The sequence below is a fragment of the Jaculus jaculus genome, chromosome 11 (assembly GCF_020740685.1).
Source record: "Jaculus jaculus isolate mJacJac1 chromosome 11, mJacJac1.mat.Y.cur, whole genome shotgun sequence".
Taxonomy (NCBI): domain Eukaryota; kingdom Metazoa; phylum Chordata; class Mammalia; order Rodentia; family Dipodidae; genus Jaculus; species Jaculus jaculus.
Window position 1 is genome coordinate 110,622,938 of NC_059112.1, and position 16,666 is coordinate 110,639,603.

At 46.4% G+C, this 16,666-nt stretch overlaps 1 protein-coding gene and 1 non-coding gene across 2 annotated transcripts in view; both read right to left on the reverse strand.

Annotated features, from left to right (window-relative positions):
• The window catches only part of Pdpk1 (3-phosphoinositide dependent protein kinase 1), a 97,336-nt gene that overhangs the window by 34,406 nt on the left and 46,264 nt on the right, over nt 1–16,666 (reverse strand). Inside the window, exons 3-7 of the mRNA XM_045130132.1 lie at nt 16,491–16,533; nt 16,104–16,241; nt 6,614–6,758; nt 5,651–5,748; nt 2,183–2,258 (exon numbers count right to left, since the gene is read on the reverse strand). Coding sequence (XP_044986067.1) covers nt 2,183–2,258; nt 5,651–5,748; nt 6,614–6,758; nt 16,104–16,241; nt 16,491–16,533 — 500 coding nt within the window. The remainder of the gene's footprint in view (nt 1–2,182; nt 2,259–5,650; nt 5,749–6,613; nt 6,759–16,103; nt 16,242–16,490; nt 16,534–16,666) is intronic.
• LOC123453440 lies at nt 627–774 on the reverse strand. Its single transcript, XR_006632823.1, has one exon. It is a non-coding gene; the product is annotated as a small nucleolar RNA SNORA62/SNORA6 family (small nucleolar RNA).

A 16,666-nucleotide genomic window follows, 5' to 3' on the forward strand; every position in this document is an offset into this window, starting at 1 on the left:
ATATTAAAAAAAAAAAAAAAAACAGTGACGCCATGCTCAGAACACTATTTCCACCCTACAGATAATCTGCTCCATACATGTCCCGTATATGCTAGGGAACATGAACCACATGCATTAAACAGCATGAATATCCACCCTGGATGCCTATGTACCCAACTCGCTATAGCCTCAAGCTCTTTCCCATCAGTGCTGAGAATCACCACCCTGAAGCAATCAACAGCAAGCAAAGCCTGGTTCTCCAGTGGCAAGGACATGCAGCTGGCACTGCAGACACCGACAAGAGTACCCGGCTCTGACCGAGGGGTGCTAAGCAGCATAGCTGGCCTCCATCCACTGTAGGCCAACAGCATCCATAATCCCAGTTGTGTTTTGGTTTTACAGGGTTTTTTTTTTTTTTTTGGTCGTTTTTGTTTGTTTGTTTGTTTGGGGTGTGTGTGTGCTAGGCAGGGTCTTACTCTAGTCCAGGTTAGCCTAGATTTCATTCTGTAGCCCAAGGCTGGCCTCAAACTCAGTTATCCTACCTCTGTCTCCCAGGTACTAGGATTAAAGGTGTGCGTCACCATACCTGGCTTCCCTATCCAAATTTGTTTTCTGTTGTTTTTGATTGCTGTTTTGTTTTTCTTTTTATTTGTAGCACAATTTACTACCAAACTCCACTCATTGAGCCAGAGTGGAGTGTTGACAAAAACTTGCCACTCGTGTCACACACAACCTACACTTTTGAGTTCATCAGCCAGCTTGGGGCCTCAACTCCAAGCTCTAACAAAGTGTACCCTATTCCAGTTTTTGACAACCAAAATGGAATCTAGGCATTGGGCAACTCTAACCCATAATAAGGTCTGGCCCCTGGTAAGAACTTGAAGTCTGTTGCCATCATGTCTGTGCCCCTGGCTTTACCCCGCAGTTTTCAAGCCTGACAAGCTTGAAACAAAGCTGCCTAATCAGAATCCCTCAACTGCTCAGGGCGACAGCCCTTACAACCTGCCAGTGCAGCACACTGAGAGTGTGGGGCGTCCAGTGAGCAGATACAGACAGGCAAGCCACTAGGCTAAACTGGGCACTAAGCAGTTTGGCCCAGGATTAGAAGAGCCTCGCTGTATCTTCATCATATAGACCCTGTCACATGGATCTACTGTCCAAGATTCAAACCCAGATTCCTAAGTCAGCCCTCCCCTCAGTCTCACAAGACAATGCCACTGACTGTCACAGCTCTAAGCCACTGGTTCTTATAGACTGGCTCTTCTCTAATATGTGCTCTCTGATCTTGCAATTAAGACCCAACCCCAGCCCCTATATTCCCTATACCACCTCATGTTCCTAACATTCATGACTGAGGCCACCACCAAGGCCCGGCTGTATCTCTCAAAGACCTTCAGAGTCATGAGCACTGTTAGACCTGCCCCAGGACGTGCTACCTAAACAGTTAGCACACACCTGCTGCAACCCTACACCATGGCAGCCATACTTCCTCATTGATCAAGTTTCATAAATGAAATGAAAGCTCTAACCGAAATTAAGAATCAACCTGGAATTATAAGGAAATTCAAAGGGAAAAAATACACATTAAAAAGCAGACTAATTTCTTTCAAAATATGCTTGAGCTTTTGTTTGTTTGTTTTGAGGCCAATTCTCATTATACAACCCTGGCTGGTCTTGCACTTATGATACTCCTGCTTCAGTCTCTAGAGTACTGGGATGACAGGTAGGACCCCAAATCCTGGATCCTGCTTGGCTATTTAAGAACCACTAAAGTCCCTCTCTTGGGGCTGGGGCTATGTCTCAGAGGTTAAATGAACTTGCTTACATAGCCTTCTGGCCCTAGTCCGGATCTTTCCAGCACCCATGTGCAGCCAGACACAGAGTGGTGCATGCATTTGTGATCCAACAAGCAATGATGACGACAGGCAGAGCCAGAAGAACCCAAAGCTCCCAGGACAGCTAGACTGGTGTTTCTTTGGAGCAGCAAGACTCTGTCTCAAAGAATGTGGAAGAACAACTTGTGGCTGTCCTCTGACTGCGTGACACACACGCTCATAGACACACACACACACACACACACACACACACACACACACACACACACACGGAGAGATAAATTCAAGTCCTTCTTTCAAACGTCAATTTTTCATGAAGACACCTAGCAGCTAGCAGACAGAAGTACGGGTAGATAAAAACAGGTTACCTCTTACAGGCTGACTTCTCTGTAAGCAGCTCTGGAGAAACATACTGTGCTGTTCCTACAAATGAGTTGGCCCTGGCTGAGAAAAGGAGAAGGAGAAAAGGTCACACTTGGAGATACAAATCCCTGACCCTCCACCCTACTCTGCCCCTCTGGTACATTCCGTAGTGGTCTCAACACAGCAGGTGGGAGGTGATTGCCAGCTCAGCTGGTCGCCTGGAATAGGATGCACTTCTGGACTTTGCCTAAAGATACTTGCTAGACCCCCAAACACTGCATCCTCCTTCCTGGAACCTCCCATCTGACATACAACTGCAAGAGGTGCTCATCCCATTCACCCATCATCCTGTCACCAAAGCAAGGCAGCAGGAACACAGGGTCCTAGTCTCTGGTACTCACTGCTGAACTGGTGACACCAAAACATGCTTGAGACCAAAGGAGCCACAAAAAAAGAAAAAAGAAAAAAAAAAAAAGCTGTGGGCCAAGGACTAGCCTCTTCTCAGTCACTCTAGCTTGAGCACTCAGGGGAGCCAGAGCAGTAAGACTCAAGACCTCCAGACTAGTGACCCTTCATATTCCACTGCCTCCAGTTCGGGCCCATGAAACAGTCTCTTGGGGGCCACAGCGCTGACATCTAGATGCTCTGACCCACTCCACTGCAGCTTCCTAGTCACTCTAGCACCCCAAGGAACACGGGAACTACTTAGCCTCAAAGCAGTGCTACAGTTGGCTTAGCTCCCTCTGCTCCAGGAGCCAGTGGGATCCCTCACTGTAGCTATTCCTACCTGTTCTTCTGTTTATTTGCAAGAAAGAGTGAGTGAGAATAGGTGCACCAGGACCTCTTGCCACTGCAAATGGACCTCAGATGCATGCACAAATGCATCTGGCTTTACACGAGTATGTGAGTAATAACTGAGGAATTGAACCCAGGCTGCCAAGCTTTGCAAGCAAGGGCCTTTAGCCACTGAGCCATCTCCTAGTCAACCTGTCTTGCCAGCAGGCTAGTTCTGAGCCATACTTCCCACCTGGCCCCACTAGCTGGGCTGAGAAACCCCAGTCCCTCTGCAAGGACCTAGCCTGGTTGGTCTCTCAGCCCTATAAATGATCCCACAGAACATGGCTTCTTGTGAGGGTTTTCGTAGCTGCATTTGGGTTCTACCAGGACCCTGAAAGATATGCTGAGAACACTAAGGAGACTTTTGAAAATAAAGAAATCCAAATCAAGAGCCAAAACCAAATGATGCCACTTAACTAAGCAATGAGCCAAAGTCACGTAAATTAAAATATGACAAGGCTAGGATAGCTGGGTGTGGTGATGTATGCCTTTGTCCCAGCACTTGGGGGGCTGAGGTAGGACAACTGTTATGAGTTCAAGGCCAGCCTGTGACTAATCCCAGGTCAGCCTGGGCTACAGCAACACCATATTTCAACAAACAAAATGACAGGGCTGGGGAGATGGCTTCACAGTTAAGGCACTTGCCTGCAAAAACCTAAGGAACCAGGTTTGCAAGCCAAATGCACAAGGTAGCACATGCGTTTGGAGTTCATTTACAGTGGCTGGAGGCCCTGGCTTGCCCATTCTCTATTTGCCTCTTTCCCCAGTACTTTTTTATTTTATTTTATTTTTTATTTTCAGGGTAGGGTTTCACTCTACTCCAGGCTGACCCAGATTTCATTATGTAGTCTCAGAGTGGCCTCGAACTCACAGTGATCCTCCTACCTCTTACCTCACCCTCCCAAGTGCTGGGATTAAAGGCATGTGCCACCACACCTGGCTCCTAAATAAAATATTTTAGGAAGGACCAAAGAGATGACTTAGTGATTAAGGCCTTTGCCTGCAAAGCCAAAGGGTCCCAGTTCAATTCCCCAGCACCCCATGTAAGCCAGATGCACAAAGGGGCACAAGCATCTGGAGTTCTTTAAAAAAAAATTAAGAAAATAAAATATGACAGCCTATCAAACTGGTGAACATAATAGATACACAGGATGGGTAAGGATATGGGGAATATGTGGGTAGGCTGAAGGGAGTACATGGTACAGCTACCAAAGAGGATCAAAAGGAACAGGTCAGGTTGGAGAGATGGTTTAGTGGTTAGGGTGCTTGCCTGCAAAGCCAAAGGTTCCAGGACCCATGTAAGCCAAATGCACAAGGTGGTGCGTCTGTAGTTCGTTTGCAGGAGGTGGAGGTCCTAGCATGCCCATTCTTTCTCTCTCTGTGTCTCTCTCAAATAAATAAATAAATAGAGGGAGGGAGGGAGGGAGGGAGGGAGGGAGGGAGGAAACAGGTCCACGAAGATGACCAGAACAAACTATAAAGACAGAAAAGAGCTGGTAGGCCGGATATGGTGGTGCATGCCTTTAATCCCAGCACTAGAGAGGCAGAGGTAGAACTGCCATGAGTTTGAGGCCATCCTGAGACGACACAGTGACTTCCAGGTCAGGTCAGCCTGGGCTAAAGCGAGACCCTACCTCAAAAAAAAAAAAAAAAGAAAAGAAAAGAAAAGAGTTGTGCTGCGCAGTGGAAGATAAGCAATTTATCATGAGGCAAGCTTCCACTTCTGAACCCCACCAGACTTTTCCCATGCCTGTGCTAGGCCAAGGTGGCTGTAAGAGGTTCTCAAAGTCCACAGCACCATGGGGAGGAAGACTGCTGCTCTGAGGTTCTGCATGGCCATTCGTAGGTGGGGCTTTAGGGCCATAGCTTGACGAAGCTTCTGCACGCACCCTCTCTAGCCAACATACCCACACCTTCTAGCCTCTCTTCTTTCTGTTGGTACGTGCAGCCTGCATACCTGAGTACAAGAAAGGCCTCCACGGGTCAGAAATTAACCTCAAGGCTGAACTTGCAGGAGCTTTCCTGAGTCTCTTATGAAAAGGGCAAAAGTCAGACACAGAAAAGCAGCTTCTGTGTGATTCATTAAGCTGCCCTCAACAGAATGTACCTAGGACCCTTGGGTGAGGGCAAAGCCAGAAGTCCTCATCAATCCCTCATCAGCTGCCCTGTCCAGCCTGGGGAGATGGCTCAACAGTTAAAGGTGCGGGTGAACAAAGCCTGCTGGTTCTGAGTCAATTACCCGGGACCTATGTAAACCAGATGAAAAGAGTGGTGAATACAGCTGGCATTTAATTACAGCATCAAGAAAGCCTGGCATAATTACACACACAGACAACAAATAGAATTTTCTGGGGCTGGAGAGATTGCTCAGTGTTAAGGTGCACTTGCCTATCCAAGTTCAATTTCCCCTGTGCCCACACAAAAGCAGATGAGCAAAGTGGTACATGCATCTAGAGTTCATCTGCAACACCTAGGCCCTGGCATGTCCATATTCTCTTTCTCTCTCCCCCTCTCTCACTCGCCTTTAATCCCAGCATTCGGGAAGGCCAAGGTAGGAGCATCGCTGTGAGTTTGAGGTCAGCCACACAACACAGTGTGTTGCTCACAGGTTTAAGCACAGGGCTAAGCTCACATACCTTGTTTGCTTTCTGGAGACAATACTTTTGCTGTTCCAAAATCTGTGATCTGGATGTGCATGTCTTCATTTAACAAAATGTTTTCTGGTTTAAGGTCCCTATAAAAGCAGAATTTTATTTTTGAGATGAAATGCCTAAAACAGGATCACTATCACATATTGTATATTTTGATGAAAACACAATAAACTGATGGATCCTTACCTTTATACACTAACAACCAAGAACCAAACAAATACCAATGGCACAGAAGCAGATATTCAAGCATCACCCCATAGCTGCATCTATTCTTTTTGTCTTTTCCTTCTTTGAGCAGGTGTTACCATAAGCTCCTTAGCAGCTTCTGGCCCTCCATGGCCACTATCCACTTATCACTTTTTCCTTTTGTTTTGTTTTGTTTCGAGGTAGGGTTTCACTCTACTCCAGGCTGACCTAGAATTCACTATGTAGTTTCAGGGTGGCCTCAAATTCAGAGATCCTCTTATCACTAGCTCCCAAGTGCTGGGATTAAAGGCACATGCCATCACACCTGGCTATCATTTGCCACTTTCAATCTACTTGTTATTGAGGAATAATCTAACATTTTTAGTTCCAACAGGATAATTCCAATTTGACTTTATCAGAATCAAGTTATGAAAGTGAAACCAGAATTAGTATAGCTATAAAAGCTAAAGCTGATGACAAAAGAACACCAGCCAGAAGGAGCGCGTGCGGCCCTGTTGAACAGAGGACTACAGCGAGCCTTTCAAGGTGTGGGTCCCTTTCTTTCACTGCTGGCCTCCTCTGCTCTCACAGTGAGCTACCACCTAGCAGCAGCTACATCCCACCTTGCAGTAAGTCAGTCAGTACTGACCCTAGAGGGCTGGAGTGGTTTGGGTCTTGCCATAGCTTGTCAGCCACATACTCATTGGCTGTAATCATTCCAGGGACCACACTGTGCCCACCACCCAGGGCAGCCTCCAATACCTGTGAATGATGCCCTTGCCATGCAAGTACTCTAGAGCAGACACGATCTCTGCTGTGTAAAACCGGGTACAGGTCTCATCGAATGAACCTATTTTGCGGATGTATTTAAGTAGCTCTCCATTTTTGGCATAACTAAGGCCAAAATCTGAACATTTTATAATTAAGGAAGAATGAAAAGAATCATTTTTAAAAAACAAACCCTGGGCTGGAGAGATGGTTTAACGGTTAATGAGCTTGCCTGCAAAGCCAAAGGATCCAAGTTTGATTCGCCAGTACCCACATAAAGCCAGATACACGAGGTGGTACATGCGTCTGGAGTTGGTTTGCAGTGGCTAGAGGCCCTGGCATACCCATTCTCTTTCTTTCTCATAAATAGATAGTTAAATAAAAAAAAATTTAAAAAAACTTACTCTGGACTAGGAAGATGGCTTAGCGTTTAAGGCACTTGCATTCAAAGCCAATGTCCCTGGTTCGATTCCCCAGTACCCATGCAAAGCCAGATGTACAAAGTGGCAGATTCACCTGGAGTTCATGAGCAGCGGCAAGAGATCCTGGTGTGCCCTTTCTCTTTCTCTCCCTGCCCCACCTCTCTACTTGCAAATAAATGAAAAAAAAAAAATTTGTAAGTGGCTGGAGCCGGGCATGGTGGCGCACAACTTTAATCCCAGCGCTCAGGAGGCAGAGGTATGAGGATTGCCATGAGTCTGAGGCCACCCTGAGACTCCATAGTGAATTCCAGGTCAGCCTGGGCTAGAGTGAGACTCTACCTCGAAAAACCAAAAAATAAAATAAAATAAAAGTGGCTGGAGAGATGGCTTGGTGGTTAAGGCACTTGCCTGCAAAGCCAAAGGGCCCACATTCGATTCCCCAGGACCCATGTAAGCCAGATGCACAAAGTGACACAGGAATCTGGAGTTTGTTTGCAGTGGTTAGATGCCCTAGCATGGCCATTCTCTCTCTCTCCCCCTCTGCTTTTCTCTCTCTCACCCTCTCTCTGCCTCTTTCTCTACTAAATAAATTTTTAAAAATTTTAAAAACAAACCCTAACAGCTCAATAAGAACATTTTTTTTTCTTATAATCAAAAGCAAACTGAAAGCACCCATGTTCCAAGACAGTTACCTTTTCTGGGGGGGGGGGGAGGGGATTTTGTTTTTTCTAAGTAGGGTCTCACTGTAGCCCTGGCTAACCTAGAACTCACTCTGCAGTCCCAGGATGGCCTTGAACGTACAGCAATCCTCCTACCTCTGCCCCCTAAGTGCTGGGATTAAAAGCATGTAACAGTCACCCTTTTTTGAATGAGATCGAGGCCCCAGTTCCAAGAACAGATGATAGTGCAAGGTTTCTTTCTTTCTTTTTTATATTTTATTTTATTTGGTTTTTTAAGGTAGGGTCTCACTCTAGCAGCACAGGCTGACCTGGAATTCACTCTGTCATCTCAGAGTGGCCTCAAACTCATAGCAATCCTTCTACCTCTGCCTCCCAAATGCTGGGATTAAAGATGTGTGCCACCATGACCGGCTGCAAGGTTTCTTTTTTAAATTTTGTATGTGCATGTTTGCCACAGCACACGTGTGGAGGTCAAAGGACAACTTTGAGGTGTATGTGCTCAATCTTCTTTGAAAAAGGATCTATTACCCCAACTCAGGGTTTCTAAGAAGACAATGACCTAGTCCCTGGGAAAATACAGACACCTCCTCTTAAGCTCAGGAACCCTTCTAGAACATGGTCCCCAGAATGTGGCGTGAGAGGGAACTCAAGATGGTTGTTGGGCTTACCATTCCTGGCCAAGCACCAACAGCATATGGTCAGCTTCTTGTGCAAAGAACACAGTTCTATAGACAGGGTCCTAACAGAACCCTGAGGGAGGACCACCACTGCCAGCCTTGTCTGGACTGATAAGACTCCATGGCTCGACTAACAGCCCATGAATATGGCTGCTGCTTTTCTGCATGAAAGTAGAATACTTTGTAGGAACCATTTTATTAATTTCCTGGTTCATTTCTCTGTCTGAGTGGTGCCTGCTGGAGAGAGATGTGAGACAGCCAGCAGCTCCTCAGCTCCACCATGCTGTGATGTGTGCCACTTGTACTTTCCTTCTTCCAAGGGAAATGAAAACTGACTAGAAATGACTTTCCTGCAAAGCACTAAACATGTGCCTCTTATGAGAAATCTCCAGGTACTACACGTCTGGTACTTACGGGCCTGAGTACTCACTGCCCTGAGCAGTAGTACTGGAGACCATGTCTGAAGGGTGGGTCCTATTCCAAGGGCCTGGCTAGACACCTGTCTGCTAAAGCACCGCATCAACCACCAAGAAAGGAGCCTGACAATCTACAGAAAGCAGGACAGACTCAAAAAGAAAGGGACTGCAACTAAAGCTGGCCCTGGCCAAGCCCATCTGCGACCATCCATGCCTCTCAACTCAGACACGGACTGACAGAAAGCCTTAATAACAAGCAAGCCCCTCTTAAGGAATGGAGAGGGTCTCAACAAGTCCGTATCACCTAACCCTGCCTGCTCCCTCATAAGTGAGGCAGGTGCCATGAAGGCAGCAGTTCCGATCTTACCTGAACTGGCTTACAAGGGTCACACCAGCTGGAAGAACAGGTATGAGGCTCAGCCTTGACACACTTAGGGAGATGGGGTCAACCTCGTACTCTTCTTGACTTCATGGTTTTGCTCTTTACCTGATCCCTCATCAGTTCCTGCAAAAGGCATTCTCTGGGTCTCTGCTCAGGGGAGAAGCAGAGGTGACCAGTAGCTCTTAGACACAACAGGCACCCAAGATTACTCAGACCACTGGTTCTCTGCAGTCATACCCTTCCTGATCCCAGACTCCCAAACCTTATCAGTGCAATGTATACCCTAAGAACATCGTTTTATCCCCTTGACCACAGCAAGTGCTCCAGGACAGCACTAGCTGTCCTCTGTAACAAAGAGTGGGATAGCTCCTGGGAGACATCTGAACAGAGCCAGAGTCTGAGAGCTCAAAATCTCAAATTTGCAGAGAGGGCATCTGGTCCTAAGATTAGGCAATGACTCAAAGTCACAGCAAACAGACAGGGCCACAGCCCAGTCTTGTCAGTTCTTGCCTCCATGCTACAAGTGAGGCACCACAAGGACAAGCAGGAAGACTGGCCTGGTGGGAAATGGAAAATGGCAGCCAACCACCAAACAACCACAATTGTGTATGAGGAAGAAGGTTCCCCTCTGCTGAGGCTCTGGGTTCAAGACTGTACCATGATAGGTATTGTATGACAAATTTCCTCAACATTGAAAGGTGTAAACAACTATTTCCAGCTTCATCAAAAGCAGCAGGGACAACTCATGAAAGAAGGCATGTGGAGGGCTTGTCAGATCCCCACCTGAGATTCAAGTGCCTGCGCTGGTTGTGTGTAATAATGCATGAAGTCTTGTGGCCTCAGGGGAAGATAAATTAGTAAACAGAAGGCAAAAAAAAAAAAAATCAATGAGCTCCAAGGCTGACCGAGAAGCATGAGGAGGAGGAGGAAATCCAGTATTGTAGGCACCACTAAAGTGCTGCTTTTGGGATCTCATGCTTTGTAAATAAGCACTCACCCCCAGGTTGAAGGAGGAGCACTGTGGGGCTAATCCTGGTACAGAGTCCCACTGAAGCGCTGCTCTATGGTCTCACACTTCTGGACAAGGACAAGAAGCTTCTGGAAGCGGCCACAGGGAAGTCATCATTCAGGGTGGGATGAGATTTCTTGGCTATGTGGTTGCTCTGGAGTCCCCATGCTCTGTAAGTAAGTCCTCATCCTGAGGCTAGGGAGGAACATCTAAGGAGTAATTCTGACACAGGAATCTCCATCAGAGTGGCTGTACTGGGGGCTCTATATTCCTATGAACAACCCCTCTTCATGCTCTGCAAATGATCCCCAGTAAACTTAATTGGCTCACTGACCTAGTATTGGTGCATGTGGTGGTTTGATTCAGGTGTCCCCCATAAACTCAGTGGCCTGAATGCTAGGCTCCCAGCTGACGGAGATTTGGGGATTAACACCTCCTGGAGGCAGAGTATTGTTGGGAGTGGGCTTATGGGTATTATAGCCAGTTTCCCCTTGCCAGTGGTTGGCACTCTCTCCTGTTCCTGTTGTCTACTTTATGTTGGCCAGGGAGTGATGTCCATCCTCTGTTCATGCTGTTTTCCCCTACCATCATGAAGCTTCCCTCTAGTCTGTAAGCCAAAATAAACCCCTTTTTCCCACAACTGCTCTAGGTCAGGTGAGTTCTACCAGCAATGTGAACCTGACTGCAACAGTATTGTTGGTACCAGGGGAGTGGGACTGCTGCTAAGACACCTGACTCTGTGGCTTTGGCCTTTTGGAGCTGATTTTCAAAAGGAATGTGGAAGAATTTGAAATCCTGACCTAAAAGATGCCCTGCAGTGCTGTAAATACAGCTTCATGGACTATTCTGGTCAGAATTGAAAGACCTGAATGCAGTAAGAACTATGGACTGTGAAGTTTGGCTTATGAGGGTGAGAAAGAGCTTTGCCTGGGCTGGGCTAGAAGCAGTTCATATGAGAGGCTTGCTGTTACAGCCGTGTCCTGAGAACTTGTGCAGGGTTGCATTGCATAGAAATGGACTGGTGTGAACAGAGGGATATGGCACAGAAAAAATGAAGTATTTGGGTGAAACTGCTGCCCATTCAGCTGCAATTGAGAGATTACAACCATTGAGATTGGGCCAGCTAACCTACACTGGAGCAACAAGAAGAATGTAGACTCTTTGAAGGGGCTTGGATGCTCAAGGAGTGTCCTGTTTGTCAAAGTCTGCTTTATTCCCCCCTGGATTAGCAAATTGGCACTCTACCTGGTATTATGGAGAATAAGAAATGCAGGAAAAAGGCAGGTGTGGTGGCGTACACCTTTAATTCCAGCACTCAGGAGGCAGAGGTAGGAGGACCGCTGTAAATTCAAGGCCACTTTAATACTACATAGTGAATTCCAGGTAAGCCTGAGCTACAGTGAGACTCTACCTCAAAAAACGAAATGGAAAGGAAAGGAGGGGAGAGGGGAGAAGGGAGAGGGAAAAGGAAAAGGAACTGAGAGGAGAGGAGAGGAGAGGAGAGGAGAGGAGAGGAGAGGAGAGGAGAGGAGAGGAGAGGAGAGGAGAGGAGAGGAGAGGAGAGGAGGGAAGGGAGGCAGACAGGAAAGAGAGGGTCACTGAGTTTGCAACACAGTCTTGTGTTTTGGAAATGGCTATGGGCAGTGTGAAGCAGGTTTGCTGGATGCCTGCATGGAAACCTGATGGAGCCATGAGGATGGACCATGGGTTGTAGAGGAGACCCAGTGAAGATGCCAGGACAAGATGGCTGCTAAGGAAAGCTGCTGTTCCCGATGAAGTTTTCCAGTACTATGAGTAGCCTAGCTGGAGGGGCAGAATTGGAAGGCTCCAGAGGCTTGTTGCTGGTTAGAATTATCAGACTTGGAGACTTGTCACTGACTAGAGTTGTTGGACTTGGAGCTACAGTTTAATGTTTGCCCTGTTTAAATCTTGTATTGGTTGAGTATTTTTTTGTTATGCCCAGTGCCATCTTTTGCAGTGTGAGTGTCTATTCTGTGCCATTATGGGGTTTGGTGGGGGGGATTATTTTAGTATTATGGCTCAGTTAAAATACCTCAGATTAGGCTGGAGAGATGGCTTAGCGGTTAAAGTGCTTGCCTGTGAAGCCTACGGACCCAGGTTCAATTTTCCAGGTCCCACATAAGCCAGATGTACATTGTGACACATGCATCTGGAGGTCGTTTGCAGTGGCTAGAGGTCCTGGCATGCCCATTCTCAGCCACTCTCTATCCTCTCTATCTTCTCTCTGTCTCAAATAAATACAAATAAATCTTTAAAAAAAAAAGACCTTGAAAGGAGACATAAAGGGTGGAGAAAGGAAGGGAGGAGGATACTTAATAGGTTGTTATTGTATATATGTAATTATTGTATATATATGTAATATGTAATTGTATATATGTAATTATGTATATATGTAATGATTGTAATGGGGAGGTAATATGATGGAGAATGGAATTTCAAAGGGGAAAGTGTGGGGGTGGGGAGGGAGGGAATTACCATGGGATATATTTTATAATCATGGAAAATGTTAATAAAAATTAAAAAAAAAAAGACCTTGAATTATGGGGATGTTTGAACATCATTAGGATAAAAACTATGGGGACTTTTTTTTTTAATCCGGGTGCGGTGGCGCACACCTTTTTTTTTTTTTTAATTTTTTATTTATTTATTTGAGAGCGACAGACACAGAGAGAAAGACAGATAGAGGGAGAGAGAGAGAATGGGCGCGCCAGGGCTTCCAGCCTCTGCAAACAAACTCCAGACGCGTGCGCCCCCTTGTGCATCTGGCTAACGTGGGACCTGGGGAACCGAGCCTCGAACCGGGGTCCTTAGGCTTCACAGGCAGGTGCTTAACCGCTAAGCCATCTCCCCAGCCCCTATGGGGACTTTTAAAGTTGGACTGAATGCATAACATTTTACATCACAGATAGTTATCAGTTTATGGGGGCTGGGCAGAATGTGGTGGTTTGATGCAGGTGTCCCCCATAAGCTCAAGTGTTCTGAATGCTAGGTTCTCAGATGATGGAGATTTGGGAATTAATGCCTCCTGGAGGCAGTGTATTGTTAGGAGTGGGCTTATGGGTGTTACAGCCAGTTTCCCCTTGCCAGCAGTTGGTATTCTCTCCTGTTCCTGTTGTCCACCTTACATTGGCCAGGGGATGATGGCCAACCTCTGCTCATGCCATCATTTTCCCCTGCCATTGTGGAGCTTCTCCTCAAGTCTATAAACTAAAATAAACTCTTTTTCCCCCAAAACTACTCTTGGTTGAGTGATTTCTGTCAGCAATATGAACCTGACTGCAACAGGGCAACTGGACTTTGGTCTGCCATCTGATCCCTATTTGGAGAGAAGACGTATATGTGTGTGTGCGCACGTGCATGTGTTCCCATCTCCCCAAGGGAAAAGTTTCCCATGACAATAGGGTATAGTTGGCCAGGCCTCTGTGCTTACCCTCTCAGGCCTCCATGATGCATCAGTAAAAAACTTCATTGGTCCTTGTGTGATCTCTACCAGCTTGTTTTCAGCCTGTCAGGGGTGTTCCTGGGCTCTGCCTCACATCACCTGTCCCAAGTGTGGGTGGGCTCATCTACAGTTACTTTAGGATAGTGAGAGGCAAATGTACCAAGTGCCCACCCCCCACCACACACACACACACACACACACACACACACACACTGGAAATTACAGCTAAAGGAAGGATGACGTCTTATCTTGGCATGTTTTTATGCAGAGTTTCATTTTCTTTCTCAACTCAATGTAAACTGAGGATCCTAAATGGGGCAGAAATTACTGAGTCTCATTTTCATGGGAGGTAATGAAGCCACTACCACCTTCTGGGTCTTGCATCATGAACAATATGTGCCACTAGACAAAGACCTAGAATCCCCATTCACAAACCTAAACTTCTCTGCCCAGTCCCACCTGGAAGTCAGATAGCATGAGCATTCTCATCTGGGCTAAGTACTGATGCAACACTGTGACCCTGGGAGAAATGCATGTGTATAGTTCTGACTGGGCTGTTCATGGTCTAGATATGGTCTGGGTGTCCACCAAGGATGCATGTAATTAGAGACCTAGTTCCTTGGATGGAAGTACTGTGCAGTGTTGGGACTTTTAAGAGGCAAGGCATCATGGGAAGTCCTTGGGCTACAGGGCTCCTGAGACTTTGATAACTGATAATTCTCCAGAAAGGATTGTCATGAGAAGAGCAAGCCCCACCCTACACATGTTCCCTGCTTCCTGGCTCAGGATAAGATCTTCCACACACAGTATTGTCCATTACATGCCACAAAGCTACAGTCTGTACCACACTTTTGGATGTTCAGCCTCCTAAGTATGATCTAATCAACTTGGCAAAGCAGGCTGCCTCAGGCATTTTTGTAGCACAGTGACAAAAAGCTGACAAGTGACAGAGCTTCAAGGCCCACAAGAAGCTTCATTCAAATGACGATGATGTGTTTGGGATATCTATCTGATCCCTTCCAAGGCTAAGGGAAAATCATGGAAAAAAGACCAAGAAGATGTTCAAAGCAGAGTATGGGGAGTCTGGAATGCTGTCTTCCAGAAATAACATGGCTATTACACTCATGAACTCACAGCAGCCATGGTTATCTGCACAAAATCAAACTTGCCAACATTCCATTCCATACCTCCTAAACAAGCTATTGGTAGTTAATACTTTCTATGGAAGGGGAGTCATGTTCAGTGGTTTAGCCACTTGTCAACTGCTCATTACTCCAATAACTAACTCCCACCCATGCTCATGCAAGACCTGGCTCAACACCCATGGGCTCACCTTCCTGATTCCTAAACAAAAGCTCAGAAAGGGGACCAGGCAGGGCTCGCAAGTATAGGAGGAGTGAAGTACATGGACAAATCAAGACAAAGACACAGGGAAAGTAAATCTGCTGCCAGAAGGCCTTCGCAGTACTGAAGGGCAACAGTGGACAAACAATCTACTCCTATGAGCAAAGAACCACAAGAGGACAACAGTTCCCTGGGCCTGAGAAGAAAGGTTCAGGTTTCCATGAGTCACTTCTCAAATGCCCAGTAAGGGTGTTCCTTCGAAGCAAACCCCACACCTCAGGGCAAAAGAGCCGATGCCTTCTCCAGAAGCCCAAGAACACCCAAGACCATTCTTGCCAACCCTTGCTTTATTTAAAAGCAGGATTTAACACCTAACAGACATTCCTGGGTGTTTGTTAGAAGAATGAGGGGTCATTTTTGCAATCAATGTCCAGCAACCAGGGTTAAAATAATAAGCAACAGGGCTAGAGAGATGGCTTAGGTTAAGCGCTTGCCTATGAAGCCTAAGGACCCCAGTTCAAGGCTCGATTCCCCAGGACCAACGTTAGCCAGATGCACAAGGGGGCGCACGTGTCTGGAGTTCGTTTGCAGTGGTTGGAAGCCCTGGCATGCCCATTCTCTCTCTGTCTCTCCCTCTGCCTCTGTCTCTCTCTGTCTGTCACTCTCAAATAAATAAAGAAAAAAATTTAAAAAGAAAACAACAAGCAACAACCCATTGGCAAGATGCTTAAAATTAAAAACCTCAGCACTCAGGAGGCAGAGGTAGGAGGATTGCTGTGAGTTTGAGGCCTGCCTGGGACTACAAAGTGAGTTCCAGGTCAGCCTGGGCTAGAGTGAGACCTTACCTTGAAAGAAACAAAACAACAAGATTAAAAAAAATTAAGACCGTCAACACCATGGGATGGTTTTCCCTCCAGAGCCTGCAGTGAGCCTCAGCCATGCTCTGACACTGCCAGTTGCCTGAGCGAAGTCAGGGCAGGACCTGTGCTGTATTCTTTCAAGGGAAGACTACTTGAGAAAACATGGAGTCACAACTCAAACACGGGGGCTGCTGGTGTGACTTCAGACAGCGCTGACCACACAAAGGATACACAGCTTTTCGTCGTCCTGAAATGTGAAGTAAAGCTTCACGAAGAAGGGGTGATCCAGGCGTGACATCACATCTCGCTCTCTGGTTACATATGGGACTTTGTTCTCTTTTATAATGTGACGTTTCTCCAGAATTTTAACTTAAGGTGAGAGAGAATTGAGTTACTATCATTGGAAATGATGAAAAATAGCAATGATATAATTGATAAAGGTAACTGGTATAAACTATAATTTATCTAAAATCACCCTTACCAGCTTTGTGGTCTGTAAAAGACTGTCCTAAACTCTGAAATCTGCATAGAAACCCCTGGGCCCCGCCAACCAAGCTGCCACGTACATAAAAACTGAGCTGTCCCTGAATCCCAGACACAACTAGAGTTAGTACTTACTAGCATATTCCCTGGAGGTGGCCAGTTCTCGGGCCAGGACAACCTGGTTTGGGAAGAAAAGGGGAAAAAACACTGTGTAATAACAAGGAGACAGTCTGACAAGTCATTGTCACCCAGGACAGGCTGTTCTACCCCCATACAAAGCTTGAAGTTACATTTAAATACTTGGGTCCTTT